General features: G+C 27.5%; 1 protein-coding gene across 6 annotated transcripts; it reads right to left on the bottom strand.

Moving 5' to 3' along the window:
• On the bottom strand, positions 443 to 5,688 carry LOC109355944 (MADS-box protein AGL24-like). 6 transcript variants are annotated; one of them, XM_019599236.1, is made up of 10 exons: positions 5,670 to 5,688; positions 5,569 to 5,618; positions 4,957 to 5,172; positions 3,013 to 3,088; positions 2,299 to 2,360; positions 2,088 to 2,187; positions 1,956 to 1,997; positions 1,366 to 1,407; positions 1,119 to 1,273; positions 443 to 701 (listed from the first exon to the last, which is right to left on the bottom strand). In XM_019599236.1, exons 3-10 carry the CDS (start codon positions 5,136 to 5,138, stop codon positions 683 to 685), a joined length of 678 nt encoding a protein of 225 aa, XP_019454781.1. In that variant the 5' UTR covers positions 5,139 to 5,172; positions 5,569 to 5,618; positions 5,670 to 5,688; the 3' UTR covers positions 443 to 682. The 6 variants fall into 6 exon arrangements, with proteins under 6 accessions (XP_019454781.1, XP_019454785.1, XP_019454786.1 ...); XM_019599240.1 differs by having other exon boundaries at positions 1,366 to 1,398; XM_019599241.1 differs by lacking the exon at positions 1,366 to 1,407.

Raw genomic sequence — 16,872 nt, 5'->3', positions numbered from 1 at the left:
ATAATGATTTAGATCTATTCACTAATTTAAACCATTAAATCTTCCTAGAATTGATAACTAGGACGAGAAATAAATCTAAAAAACTTACTCTTGGAGTAACTGGATGTCTTGTCTAATTAAAGAGGGAATTTCAAGGGATAAGTGTTGAGTACTATTAATAAATATAGATCTGTTGACAAAAGAGGGGTGTCACAAAATACTTAAAATAGTTTTGTATAGCAATATAAGGAAGTTTCAAAAGTTTTGGGCTGATAATGACTATAAGAATATATCTATTAGATTCTCTATTGTGCAGACTTTATAGATGTCTATTTCACCATTCAAACACTATAATTTTCTTCAGCTGAAACTTAGTTATTTATCTTGAATATATCTTCTTTCTAATCCAACAATGTGATCATTATTATCTTCAACTGAAAAAATAACCAGACAAAGAAGATAAAGATCTGAATTAACTTATACATATTGCACACAACATTGCAGCTTCATGTATAGGCTTTTGCTTGCTGGTGGATGTAAGAAAAGTTTCTTACACTAGGCCAATTACCATCACAATTCATGATTTTAGGGTTGCATAGATGTTAACATCATAAAATTAAATAGTTGTGGTTGATGAAATGTAAAACAAATTTCACACTAGTACTTAAGAAACAAGAATGCCTCAGTTATATATCCTCACATTTCAATCTGGGAAGGGCAACCTGAAAAGACCGAAGGACTTGTTAACATATCATAAGCAAATGAACAATGCTATATAGCAGGAAAAAATGGATAGAATTTAGCTATTTTTTTATCGACAAAGGGTAGTATTTTGTTGTGGATGAAACTCGAACCCACAACTTCTTTCACTCTCGCATTTCAAAGATGGTTATCATACATAATTGAAACGGTACCAAGAAGACATTTATTTAGTGATGTAAGGTTAAAAGTTCAAAAGGTCTACAGGGTGAACAAAAGATCAAAAGTTCGATTCCTGATAGCAACACTTATCAGAAAAGACAGTCACATATCTCAAAATGGATTAGTTTCTTACTCATAAGATGAGGATACCATTGGTAGTACAATAATTGAAACAGTGAAAGTGTTATAAAAATCAATTATCTACCTAAGTTGCTTACCCTAACTTAAGAGATGTGTCAGATGAATCATCCTCAATAGAAGGGCCACTGTTGCAGCTGCAAACATTATTCATGGAATCAGATGAAAAAGTTTCCTGAATGGCAATATTCGAGTCCACCATTGAAGGAGTTTTTCCTTTGGAAATCATAATCATCTGCAACCAAGGTAGCTGATTTGGCTTAGTAAAATCACAGAAAGAATTTTATACAAAAAGAATATATAAAGTGAAGTTCTTATTTCTAATACCTTTTGCTTTAACTGCTTTCTCTCGTCTTCTAACTTGTTTCCCTTAATTGGCACAGTTGAAAGATGCACAGGAAATTAAGCAAAATCTTAGTAATAATCAAAATAGCTTATATATAATCATAACTATACTTAAAGAACTTTGGGGGTTCCAAAATCTAATCATGTCATAAAACTAGAAACACATACTAGTAATAAATATTTAGCTGAAAGCAATGTTTTGACAGAATATGAATGATATCCCAAAATTGAAACAGAGGCTTTAATGTTATAGCTAGTGATTTTGTAATTAAATGCGCAGAATCTAACCATGTATACATATGTCGATCACGATAATATTCATTAAAAACTCATAAACCTAATTCATTAACATTTTGGGTCAAGGTCACATGATTACTGTATTGATTGTGATGAACATGTTGTCATTTATTCCAAGTGTGAATAAGATATGAGTAAAAAAGTCTATATTGACTAGAATTGATAAATGTAATTGAAAACCATACATGTAGAAAGTCCTATAAACCTAATGTTTATGTTACTCATGCTTCTTGTCTTAGACAAGAAACTCATCTTTCAGAGGATCAAGATCAAACCTTTTTCTGAAGTGCAACAATCTCATCAGCAATCAGCTTTTCCTGAATTTAAAGGTTGCATTTTATAAATCAACATGCACCAGAGATTTGTGTTGAGTCCAAATTAATCAAATAAGCTTGTTTAGTTTGTACCTTTGCCATAATCACACGTTTGAGTCCCTCTTCAAGTCTTTCCTCCATATGCTGCACATCATCTAGGTTTAGCCCTTCAAAATCTTCACCTTTCATACGCCTGATCATAAACACATAAACATTGGATTTTATGCAAAATAGCACAGACTTAAAAGACATTTTTTTCTTTATATTTTAACTCTTTGACTTCAATAAAATTGAGAAATTAAACCTTAGTTGTTGGGTTTTTTCTGCAACTTTCTTCCTTAATTCATTGTAAGTGTTATCCTCTAGCTGAAATGAACGTCATAATTGCCAATTATGAGTAAAGCAGCATCAACAGTTTATGGAATTACTGGAAGCCTACACAACTAGGAGTGATGGGAATTTGAATAATCACATCACTGTCTAATGATAATAATAATAATAATAACAGTGTTTCTTATACATCAATTTTGAAACAACAAATAATGTCTCTTTCAATAGTTGGATGTATTTTAGAAAAAATGTAGACTATATTAAATATGATATTCAAATATATCTAGAAATAACATAACCCATCTGATAAAATAGAAAAATAGAAGCATGTGTGCATAGGTAATAATAATAGGCATTGCAGGAAAAAATTGTAGTCATGTTAAAGTGCTGATAAAAAAATGTTCACATGTTAAAGTTTGCAAAAAGTTAATGTTAGACAACCAGGGAGAGAAATCATTTCTCTATCTCAAACCAATCAACTATTGTCATGTATAATAATATCAAATTTAAAAATCACCTTAATTTTATTTAATACATATTTGTCGAATTCTTATGAGTAGTATTGGATTGGATATAGGAAATTGGTATAGAAGATCTAAATTCTACAACCACAACCCTAATGAAGGCAAAATTAAAACTAACTAATCAATAAATAGAGAAAGAAAAAAATAATTATGTTCAATACTACCTGCATTTCTAGAGGTCCTTGTCTTTGGTTGATGTCATGAAAATGCTGATTATACCTTGTAAGTATGTCCTTCATACTTTACAAAACCAAACAATAAGGATGAGGAATTACAAAAAAAATTATACAATACTGTCTCAGAAATTGTGTGGCACATTAATTCTAATTTAAAAACTTCACTGATATCATACCAGGACAATAAAATTAGTGCATGAAACTATGCAATAACCAGGTACTCTATAGATACATTATCTAATTACAGTCAATTTCCTACCCTCCATTAATGAGTTCCAAGATGTATCTAACCAGCAAGGATCACCACAAAATATCATCAGAAAATTATAACATCTGATATTAATCTACTAGAGTATAAGGAAAATAAGATGTCATTTACCTTTTTTTGGTAAGTAACTCATCACTTTTGGGGTGCGTGATTGTTCATCTCAACAAGTGTCGCTCTTAGGAATAAAAAATTTGACATTTTGGTCATACTAAGGATCTAATAGGATCTTATACTACTTAAACCAAATCTTTGTTAGTATAAGATATATTATTTGTTTATTAATGATTATTTTATAAGTGGTATATTATTTTCTTATGAATAATAATCATCTCCTATACTTGATAGAGGAGTCATTTCGAACACAAAAAACAAATACAATGTTATGATACTTTTATCTTTACATTCATAAGTTTTAATTCTATTACGAGGTTAATTAGATAATGGTATACTCCTCTATTCATATACATTATACATTTGTTGTCTCATAATGTATACTATTTAATATGTCATAAGTTAATGATTGGTTAGAAAAATATATAATAATTAAATTTTAACTTAATTTTTTTTATCAATCATAAGCTTATAGCATATACCGTGACACAAAGTATGAGATAAAAAGAAGAGATCCGAAACCATGTATGTTAATATTTTTCAAATAAACCACGCCCATTATTAATTTAGCACATCTTCCCAAATAAACTCCAATACATTATACTTGTTTTCAAAATAATAATAAATGTAGAAGATCTAGGTAACTTAGGAGCTACCTAGCCTGTTTTTCTTTCAAAAGTCTCACAAGTCACACCTAACCATCACAAACAGACAACTAATAATAACCCCAAAAGCTTGAAAAGAAAACTTTGAAAATCTATATTAAATATTGTTATTTATTTCATTAACTTTACCTATTAAACAACATAATTTACCCTACTAGATTAAATAAATAAAATAATTCAATAAAAAATAATATATTAGTAGGGGAAAAGCTCATCTAAATGAGAAAGTGAGGAATATATCAATCATGACATTATTAGTAAGTTAAGATCTTGATATCCTAAAACTTGTTTAGATAGATACAATCTCATTTTTTTCTTTACACAATTACACTAAAACTCAATTTAAAGGACTGTTCTTAGAGGCACCTTAATGCTAATTAAGCACACCATTCTTTTCCCTTCTTCCTTCTCCTCCTACTTGTATAAGATGTATTATTATGACTGATAATGTAAAGATTTATACACAATCAATGCATCATTCATTCTTTATTTGAATTTTTTTTTTGAAAAATAAATGATAAATAAAAATGAATGGTAAATAGTATGACAATATAAAAAACTCTTCCGATGTATATATCTTTTTCTCATGTTTTTATACATGTCAATTAAGAAATAATATAATAATAAGTAAGTCTAGCTACGAATTTCTCAGCCTTGAATAAAGTATTAAAATTTTCCATAAAGTTAAGAAAGAAAAAGGCATGTATATGATGATATAGAAGGTCTTGTTCATTGATTAAACATTACATCCACTTAGATCCTTCATATCTTTCTCTTTCAGAAACACAGTCACAGAGAGATAGAAGCTAAGAAACCATATAAACATTATATGCTATAGTTGAGTTCTTCAAATAAAAAGAAAGGGTAAAAAAATGTGCAATATCATACCTAGAGCTAGCATATTCATAAAACTTCCCTGTAGCTGAGAAAACAAGGAGAGCAACCTTAGCATCACACAACACAGAAAGCTCTTGAGCTTTCTTGAAAATCCCTCTCCTTCTCTTACAAAATGTTACTTGTCTCGCAGTTACATTGTCAATTTTCTTTATCCTTCTCTTCTGCCTCGCCATCTTTAAAACTTCTTAACTCTCTTTCTCTGCAAAACTTAATCAAAAACATTTCTAATTTTAGTGTATATATATATAACATGCACAAAAATTACGTACTAAAAATGGTTTATGTAATAAATACTAGATTTATGCTTATTTTGAAGAAGTAGAGAAAACTCAGTCACAAACCCTAGTGAAAAATCCAGTTTCAGATCTGCCAGTAAGAGATCCAGGATGAAAAAAGTAAAGTCATTAGCATGGAATAAGAGATAAGAATATAAAAATGATTTAGTTGATTTGACCATAGGTGTAAGGGTTCTGCATTATTCCAGCCTTATTTGACAAGTGAAAGTGTGAAAAAACATTGAAGAAAAATATGTTACTAATAATAGGAAAAAAGCATTAACCATTTTGGGTTAGGACACAAAAGAGGAAGAGAAATGAATGAGACCTTGTATTTGAATGATGGCTAGATCTCAAGAAAGGATTTCAGGGCTTTCTTCTTCCACGAAACTTCTTACTTTATTGCTAAATATAATATCTTTAGTTTCTCACACATTTTATTAGCTAAAAATGGTTAATTCTACCAGCTGTTAAAACTTCAAACTCAAACTGGAAAGGGAAAACTACTATGAACTTTCAGTTTTTTATGCTTTTTTTAAACATTGTCCTCAAAATAATAATTAACGACTCAAAAAATAAAGAATTAGTTGTATTGAAAAATATTTTTCTTTAACTTCATATTTATATATAGTTAGTTGTATTGTTATTTTTTAAGAGTGAACGATTATTAAATATGAATGATGATGGATAGTATATTGATTATGTAGAGTACATATAACTTTTGAGAAAAAGATGCATGTACATATTGTGAATCATTTACCTTTCATTTGTGGTGATTATTGACTCTTAATAAAAGTAATATGAATAAAATGTGTATGATATAGTGACAATGTAAAAACCATTATATTACACTCATAATTTGGATTCAATAACAAAAATATAAAAAACTTTTGGTATAGAAGATTTAGATTCATTAGTCATTACATTGTCGCTACATGATACTACAATCATAATTTTTTCAATAAATATATTAATTTTTCTATTATACTCTACCACTTTAATTCAATAGTGAAAAGTGTGTATTATCCAATACTTCAGAGATTAATGTATGCTTAGTTGATATGTTTTTTTTCTTTCTTTTTGCTTGTTTTTTGGGTAACAAGCTTAATTTTTAAGAAAGATTATAAACTAATAAGAAAAAAGAAACACAATATAACATATTCATATTTGATGGGTTAATTTACATTTTGAGTTTACAATCTCACATATTATAATCTTAGTTTATCTATACTATATATAAAGTCAAAACTTGAAATAACTTCTTTCGTGGTGTAATTTTCATTTCCTATATTGTCCTTAACATTATTTAATTTTCACAAAAAAACTATATGATCCTAAACAACTACCACTAATACTTTAATTAACCACATATCTCACCTTAAATTAAATATTACCATAAATACAAAAAATATATAATATATGAAAATTGAATATTGAGTATCACACAATATTCGTCGGCAGGCACGAAGTGCCTATAAACACTAGTAATGATAATCTAAAAACACAATCTACCAAACACATGTCAATAATTTATTATTATTACCAACAAAACCAATCAACATTACAAAGGAAAATAAGTCCCCATGAACACTACATCCAAATCTATTATCGAACACGATCATATTGGACTATTGGAGTATATAAATTATTATAGGGGCAATAAAACTTTAAACATCAATTATTTAAGATAACAAAATGTGTGGACGTGGATATATAAAGAGGGTAAAGTTTATGTATGTCAGTATAAAAACTTATACATAATTAATATATTATAAACCATTTATTTGTATTATTTTTATAAAAAGTTAATGATAATTAAAAAATGAATGATAAATAATAAACTAATAATATATACATCTCAATACTGTTAATATATACATCTTATTCTAATATATAAATGTGGACTACATCTTTCCTGAGATATCAACCATGTATATGTCTGTTTCGGCAGACTGATCACACCTACTTGTACGGCCTTCCCCCACATATTAAATTTTGAACTTTAAATAATGATATTTATAGGAAAATTTACCTAAGTTATACTTTCACTTTTTTATTATAGTTCTCGAGTATCTTTTTAAAATATTATTGAAATAGTTTTTTACTAAACTCGTGGATATAATACACAAGAATTTTTCCTCTAAAATTGTGGACCACGTCCACAATTTCACTTTTTCTCTATACATGAGAATTAAAATACCAAAAAAGGATTGAAAACTAAGATAGGAGATCTTTCACGACAGAAACTGATCAATATAATTTACACAATGTTCATTGAAAAGTCTCCTACATTATATCTATGAGTTTAGTGAAAATTGCACTACTCCGATAATTGTTAAAATGATAGGAGGCATGTTTGAATCTTCTTGATGAAACAAGAAAGATGAGAAAAGAGAATGAGAAAGAAAGCTTAAAGAATTGATATTTCTCCTTACTAAAAATGAATGAATTGAATTACAAGAATAAGGGAATCACCTTTTATATACTAACTAGTTAATCGATTAATTAAACTCTTAATCGATTAACGAAAACAACATTACAACTAACATACCGAAATCAACTAACAACTTTAACATCCCTTCAAGATGGAATGTGTCAAACATTCCAAGCTTGAAATGATTGTGTTAAACACCACACATACTCTAATACCTCATCTTGCTAGTAAGCGAATATTTTCTCCCAGTCTTGAAATCTAAACATGAAGCAATATTGACGGTTAACCACCATTTTGCAGAAACAATTTCATCTAACGCTTAACCATCTTTTGGAAAAAGCAAACCAATCATAACAAATGAAAGAGGGAAATGAGATGGACCTTAATCTTGATCCTTATTGCTTTATTTAGTAGAGGTGATTTAAGAAGGAAAGAGAAAAGGAAGAGAGATTAGCCATTTCTCTCATTTGGTAGAAGGGGTGAATAGGGAGGAGGGAGGAAAAATTGCATAGCCCCACATGAAAACTCTTCTTCTCCCTTGTGGGAAGAAAATGAAGATTAATATGTTGCTTCAATGAAGAAAAATTACACACTAATGTTGTGTGTTTAATGAGAGAGGGGTAAAGAAACTAGATAATAAAGAATAAATAATTGGGAGTAGTTGATGAAGAATAAGAAGAAAAAGATGTGAAGTGACCATGAATCTCAAGAACTCTGAAAAATCTCAAAGAGGAACTTGCATATTGCTTAATAATATCCATATACCAACATTACCAGTTTGATAAACATAATTGAATGAAACTTTTCTCACCCTTCTTTGCTTCTGAGTGTTGTTACTTGTTACAGAATTGAAAGTAAGAAGATGGTATAAACTTTTGAGAAGAAGATATGCACTAATCTTTTATTACTTTGCAAGAAATGAAATGAACATGCCTCTTTGATTAGTAAACAACACAAAGGTTCATACAAAACTGTTGGCATGAATTTTCTTAGGAATCTTGAAATGGAAGAACGCTTGATATAGAAATGGCACAATCATCAGGTGCCTCAACCAGAGACTCTAGATGATCAAAGAAATTAAACGGTGATGAGACTGTTGTAACTCTGGTAGACACTCTCCATTCTTGCTCTTTATAGTAAGCTGAGATGGAAGTTCTTCATAGAAGCATAAACACAGAAGCTAACAAAAGATTAATTACGCTCTGATACCATGTTAAAATGGTAGGAGACATGCTTGAATCTTCTTGATGAAATAAGAAGGATGAGAAAAGAAAATGAGAAATAAAGTTTAAAGAATTGATATTTCTCATTACTGAAAATGAATGAATTGAATTACAAGGAATAAGATAATCACCCTTTATATACTAAATAGTTAATCGATTAATGAAAACAATATTACAACTAACAAACCGAAATCAACTAACAACTTTAACAATAATATTTTAAAATATTACACTAGAATCGTAACAAAAAAAGTCAAATTACATTATTTGTGTAAATTTTCCAATATTTTTATATATATTTAATTATTTTAATATAATTTTAGGTGAATAGAGTCAGATTAATGAAAAATGTCTAATACTATAAACATCTCTCAGAGATCATAGTATTTACTGAATTATTTATTGATTATCATAGGTCAGCTCTCCTGACAATAGGAAATCCAAATTCAAGTCCTTATAATTGTAAAACATTTGACCGATATTGATATTAACTTATATAAATAATAAAACAATGAGCACACATTTTAACAAATATCATATTGTATTTTTTAAGTAAATATGACGTGAGTAAACAAAGCAAATAAGAGTAAAAATAAACTTGCATAGAAAATGTAAAGTAACTTATAAGTATGAGCACTAAAATCACTCTTTTACTAGGATAATTATTATCAAGCAAAACTTTGTTACAAGTTATCTTACCTTATTTTCCTAATTTTATTTTACTATGGCGTACCTTAAAACTTATGTGGACATGGTTTATGAAGTAATTTATAAAATAAATATACTACTAAAAATGATCAAAACTTGTTAATCTCTACCATTTTTGTAGTGCTGAGTGACTCTTTTTTTTCATTTGGATCAAGGTTTCATGAAATGTATATATTAATTTTAAATTGTAGTTTCTTAAAGATAATTTTATATGCTTAGTGTTAAGGATGCATGAAGAATTTTCCTTTTTAATTTTTTATCATGGTTTGGTGACATATACAATTTTTTTGTGGTATACAATACCGTTTTAGGGGTATAAACAATTTTAAAGATCGTGTATTTGGTTTTCTGTAGTGATATTTTGATAAAAATAAATCACTTTTATATAATTTTTATAGTTTTAAATGAAAATTGACAGGTATGATTAATACGATTTGAATGAAAATTGACCATATAACTAATTTTGATTGATATAATTATTATATTGTACTAATTCATTAGTTTTACTATTGAACCGAGGGATATAACATGTTTTTCATAATTATGATTACAAATAACGATTGAGAGTGTCCTTGAGATGATGTTTGACGTTTACATAATGTTTCATGAAAATGATATATTCTCATATTATAGGTTAATACTTTATTTATTAATAATTGATTTATAAATGACATGTATTATTTTTTTGTCGAAAAATTAGAAAAATGATGATAATATTACATTACTCTATATACAACTAGCAAGCATTACATTGGAGGTTGCATTAGATTGTTACCTTTTGATTTTTTTCATTTGGTGTTTTGTGAATAGGCTTTATTTTGTGCTACAATAGATATAAAATATTATCATATATTAAAGTTAATAATACTAACAATTACAAACATTATGTGATGTCAAAAAAATCTAATAAGGTTAAATTTAAGAGTAAATTACATTGATACCCGAAGTTTTAGTGAAATTGTACAAATCATTCCTCTATTTTTTACACCTATAAAAAACCCTTATTTTTATACATACATTACACTGACCACCCATACCTGAGAAATAAATGTGATATTTTAAACAAAAAATGATGATAAGTGTAATTAAGTTAAACAAAATATGAGTCAATACATTTTCATTACAAGATGCATCAATAATTATAAGAATGTCACTATGCCAGAATAGCAAAACAAGAACGCTTAAAATTGTCGTTTAACATCGCTTTTGTGGCACTTTTCATGTGAGCACAGTAGTACATAACGTTATATTCAACAGTGTTTCTTGTAGCGCAGCGCTGTAGAAAGTAGACATTTAAGAGCGTTCACCGAAGCAAACACTGTTAATAAATGTCTAATTTCTAAATAGAACAATATCTCTCTTAGACATTTTATCAAACACATGACAAACATGTCCAACTCCACCACATTTACAATAAATTTGTCAAATTGTCAACGACTTCAACTACATTAAATCTTAACAGATTCCAATATTATAAAATAACATATGAGTAATGAGATCTTACGCAAATCGTTCATTCTTTCTCCTCCAATGTTCACCATAGCCAAAAACCTAGAACATCATAGTTCCATAACTTCACACAAATATAGAAATAAATGAGCTAAAATAAGATAACGATTTACCTTATGCTTGAAGAGAAAAACCAAAATCAATAACTTCACCACAACTGCATAACTTCACAACGAATAAAGATTACACTATTTGTAAATAGAGAAATAAACGAGCTAAAATAAGATAATGATTTACCTTATGCTTGAAGAGAAAAACCAAAAATCAATAACTTGCTTGAAGAGAAACTAAAAACAAAAGAGAAAAAAAAAATGTAACTTATGGAGACGAAGAAAAGTAAGAGAAATAATAACCTGAATGATATGTATTATTGTGTGAGATTTTGTTTTTGAATTTGAAAAGATTCTCGCTCACTAAAACAAACATTTAACAGCGCTCAATGAAGAGGTGTTGTTAAATATATGAAGCTTTAACAATGTTTGCTTCAATAAGCACGGTTAAAGATAACCCATTTAATGGCGCTTAGTGAAGAAGTGTGGTTAAATATATGAAGTATGACGTTTAACAACACTTATTTCAATAAGCGCGGTTAAAGATAGCACATTTAACAATGTTCTCTTTAATAAGAGTAGTTAAATATAACACATTTAACACCGCTTATTAAAGAGATGCTATTAAATATATGAAATATGACTTTTAACAGCGCTTGCTTCAATAAGCGTTGTTAAAGATAACACATTTAACAACGTTTTCTTCAATAAGTGTTGCTATTTCTCTCTTGTCTTACATTTAACAATGTTCAACATATAAATGCGATTAAATATCAATTTTGGCGTAATGTATATTGTTTAAATCACTCTTATATTATATTGTAATGAATAAAAAATAATTAAAATATATTATCTCTTATACTATTTGTACTTGTTTCCATAAACTATATTTTGTTCAACTTAATTATACTTATCACCATTTTTTGTTTAAAAAATCACATTTGTTTCTCATAGAGGGGTAGTTTGTGTAATGTATGTATAAAAACTAGGGATTTTTTGTTGGGGTAAAAATGGAGAGGTGGTTTATGTAATTTCATTAAAACTCAGGGATATCAGTGTAATTTACTCTAAATTTAAAGGTAGGTTAGTGATAACTTTAAAAAGGGCTAAATTGGAATATAAAAATTATACTAGCTCAATTACTAATATGCTTTTTGGGTAAGTTTTTCTTTTATATATATATATATATAGTAGTATAAATATTATATATATTATGTATATTTTAATAGGAGTGGCTCAGTGATTCACTTAATTCAAGAGTAAGTTTTTTATACTTACTCTTTTTCTTAGTCATTAATTCTATGAACATGTAATGTTTTATATCTATCTACTAATTCAAACTATTGGATTTCCCTAGAATTGATTGTTATGATGAAGAGTATGTTTAAAAAACCCACTCTTGGAGTAGGTGAATCCTTCCCTTTTAATAGATATTTGAGTTTTACATAAGAGTAAATTACACCGATACCCCTGAGTTTTAGCGAAATTACACAAACCACCCCTCACTTTTCTACACCTACCCCTAATTTTTATATTTTCATTACACTAACCACACCTGCATGAGAAATGAGTGTAATTTTTTAAACAAAAAATGTGATAAATGCAATTAAGTTAAACAAAACATGGTATATTGTGGAGACAAGTCCAAATAATATATGAGTCGATACCTCTTTATTATTTTGGTTCGTTACGATATACTATAAGAGCAATTTAAAAAATATCTCTTTAGAATTGTTGATGCATTTCATAACAAAAAATAACATAGATACATTGATTTGTATATTATTTAGATTTTTCCTCACAATATACCATATTTTGTTTAACATAATTGCATTTATCACATTTTTTGTTTAAAATATTATATTTATTTATCATGTGGGGTGATCAGTGTAATGGAAGTATAAAAACTATGTCAAAGTTTGTGTAGGTGTAGAAAAGTGAGGGGTAGTTTGTATAATTTCACTAAAACTTAGGGAGTGTCAGTGTAATTAACTCTTTACAAAATTATATAATGTCATACCTCTATAATTAATTGTTATAATTAAACTCTCCCTACATATACACACATGTGTGTGATACTCATTAAATCATTTGACCAAATTACAATTAACAATGAGTCAGTCTAATGATGTAAAACTCACAAAGAGATTACGTTATAATTAATGATTTAATTTTTGAGAGCAATATTTGTTGTGAGGATAACTATGTACCTTAAAAGAGATTAGTTCCTTAAACATATAATGAAGAATATTCTTAGTTATATCAAAAAAAATTGATGAAACATTTTAATCTATTGTGAGAACACTGTCGGCTCTAGCAATGTATTTTTAACAATATTGAATAAACATATTATACCACCAATTATTTATCCGTAGCTTAATATATATTTATTGTGAATGTAAAGTTTTTACATAACTAATACATCATTTAATATTTATTTATATATTTTTTGTTTAAGAGTTAACGATGTTTAATATTAGAATGATTATTGACATTGTAAAACATATTTTCAAGTGTCCTTACATATTAAATTCATTAATTATATTTATAGTATATAACCACTTTTAAGGAAACTATAAAAAAAGTCAAATATTCAATAAAATAATAATATATACTTTGATGATTATTTGAAAAAAAATATTTTTTTACCAACAATGATGGACTCACATTTATTAACAATGAAATTAATGATTTAAAATTGTGAGAACGGATAACTTTAGTGATCATATGGCCACTTAAGTATACTACTTTTTATGTAATGTCGCTATATTCTTTTACATAATTAACTTAATAATTAGATAGAATTACTTATAATTATGTATGAAAATAAAATACAATGGTATTAATTATTTTTCTTCATTTTATACCATTAATTTGCTAACTTGATTTTTTTATAGAGAGGGCATCCACCTACTTCACGAGTAAATGGAAAAAACTTATTTCATATCTTAGTCATTTAAGTTATAAAAATATAATGATTCACGTAATTTGAATTAGCTAGTAGATCTTAACCATTAAAATTTCATAGAATGAATATATCTAAGATGTGAAATATGTGTTTTTTTTAACTTACTCATAGATTAAGTGAATCCTCTATTTTTATAATATTAACTATTTTACAATGGGAGATGATCCACTTACCCAAGGAGTAAGTTAAAAAAACATATTCCACATTTTAGCCATTTATTCTTTGAAAATCTAATTATTCAGATTTACTTACTAATCTAAATCATGTGAAACATTAGATTTACATAGAATAAGTGAATAATATATGAAGTAAAAAAATGTAATTTACTCATGGAATAAGTAGATCCATTATCTTTTACAATTAATGATATAAAATTTATTTCATAATCATAAAATGAGAGAATATAATTGGTTAAACCAGCATATTATATAAATTAATTTTAAATTACATCATCAAATGATAGAATATTGAATATGTATCAACAAGATATTAATCTAGTGGTTAATGTCCCACTAGATTCTCAAGATGACCAAAATGTTAAGAGTTTGATTTCTGAATGTGATACTTATTAGGAGAAGCAACTATGAATCCCGAAAAATATTAATTTTATGGGTAAAGGAATAGATACCATTGATAGTACCAAGAATTGAGAATATGTGTTCTATTTCATTTTTTGGGTACTTTATGTCTCAAATAGAACAAGACATAAGATAAAAGAAAAGGGAAATATTTTGGTTTTGAGATAATATACAAAACTAAAGATAATGAAAGAATTCATCACGATTTTTGTATGCATTAGATGTTTTTTGTGAAAAATAATTTCACTTGCAAATACTTTTATTTTAATATTTGTGTAGCTGTTTTCATATAATTATATCTTATATGTTTAATTTTAATGTTTCATCGTGTATAACTCTTTTATACGATTCATTCTTTTTACATGGTTGGATTAAAAGATGAGTGTAATATTTTTCCACTGTCTATGTCTATGCAAATATTTATATATATTCATTATATCATTTATCATTTATTTTAGTTATTTTTTAAGAGTTCATAATGATTAAATATAATAATAAATTATATTTTAATAGTATATAAAACTCATACATTATCAATATATAGAGTCAAATGTATTTAATGATGACACACTATAATTAATTGATGGTGTAAAAACTTTTAAGTCACTAATGAATTACTAAGTTTATTATTTTATAAAGAAAAAAATGGATGCACCCAAAGTAGAAGAATTTTATTAATAATAGATGATATAATGTGTGTATATATTATACTTTTATTTTATGGCATTGTTATTATTTCATGAGTTTAGTAATTCCTACATATTAATTATTAAATATTTTTGTAAAAGTGTAATATTATATATTGATATTATAAAAATTTATACACGATGATTATATCATCCACCATTTACTTGTATTACTTTTATTTAAGAGTCAATTGTGATTAAAAATAAATAACAAATAAAATAATAATAATGTAAAAACTCCTACAATATTAATACATACGTATTTTTCTCTTAATATAAAACATTTTTACAAAGGTCATCCATCCAATTTAACCATGATATATCAACCATTTTTACAGCATAACCATATTTAAACAATTACTCATTACTTTAGTAGAAGAATGTTCCTCCTCTTCATTTAACACATATTTGTATTCCCTATTTCCTTCAAGTTAAACCCAAAACAATAATATTGCTTAAGCTGAAACTGTTAGTTAATTTAAAACCAGGGACACAAAAACCTCATCCGAACATGCATGATTCATTTTCTCCAACACAAATTTTACAATTTACAAGTGTACTCAAATTTAAAATTTAACATATCAATGAAAAGTAAACACTTCAAAGGAAAATTAGTTGTGGGAGAACCAATACAGTTTTTTTCTAAAATTAAAAAAAGCTTTTACTATGATGTGGCAAATTTTGCTTCACAGAAAGACAGACATTGGAAAAAAAAAATAGAGTGTGATATGTAGGGAATTTTATGTGGATAGTGTAGTTTGACTACACTATCACATGTTTTGGTATATCTTTCAAAATATTTACGGAAGTAGTGTATTTTTAGGGAAGTCGTGGATGAGATCCACGATTTTGGGGAAAAGTCGTGGGTGGGATCCACGACTTTGGGGAAGTCGTGGATCACATCCACGACTTCATGACATTTTCTCTCCCCATGGAAGTCGTGTACCCTAAATAAGACTTCCATTGTATAATAATAATAAAAACATCATGTAGCCTAGTGGTTTTTGGTTTTTATGGGAACCTAGAGGTCCATGGTTCAACACCCACCTATTGTTTTTTTTTTTTAACTTTGACATATATTATTTCTACAAAGACTATGATACATTGAGTTATATGATGTTTTTAACTTTGACATATATTATTTCTACAAAGACTACAACACCCACCTATTTTTGAACCATGAACCTCTAAGTTCCCATAAAAACCAAGAACCACTAGGCTACATGATGTTTTTATTATTATTATACAATGAAAGTCATATTTAGGGTACACGACTTTCATAGAGAGAGAAAATGTCAGGAAGTCGTGGATGAGATCCACGACTTCCCCAAAGTCGTGGATCCCATCCACGACTTCCTCCCAAAATCGTGGATCTCATCCACGACTTCCCTAAAAATACACTACTTCCATAAATATTTTAAAACATGTACCAAACGTGTGATAGTGTAGTAAAACTACACTATCCACATAAATTTC

The sequence above is a fragment of the Lupinus angustifolius genome, chromosome LG09, assembly GCF_001865875.1.
Source record: "Lupinus angustifolius cultivar Tanjil chromosome LG09, LupAngTanjil_v1.0, whole genome shotgun sequence".
Lineage (NCBI taxonomy): Eukaryota > Viridiplantae > Streptophyta > Magnoliopsida > Fabales > Fabaceae > Lupinus > Lupinus angustifolius.
The sequence above is the reverse complement of the archived record's forward strand: the minus strand, read 5'-3'. Positions and strand labels throughout refer to the sequence as shown.

Coding starts and splice junctions, on each gene's coding strand:
- LOC109355944 (XM_019599236.1), bottom strand. CDS start 5,138: ATGGCGAGGCAGAAGAGAAGGATAAAGAAAATTGACAATGTAACTGCG. Junction 1,408..1,955: donor TTGTTGCACTTCAGAAAAAG/GTTTGATCTTGA, acceptor GTGCCAATTAAG/GGAAACAAGTTAGAAGACGA. Junction 1,274..1,365: donor GAAAGCAGTTAAAGCAAAAG/GTATTAGAAATA, acceptor CCTTGGTTGCAG/ATGATTATGATTTCCAAAGG.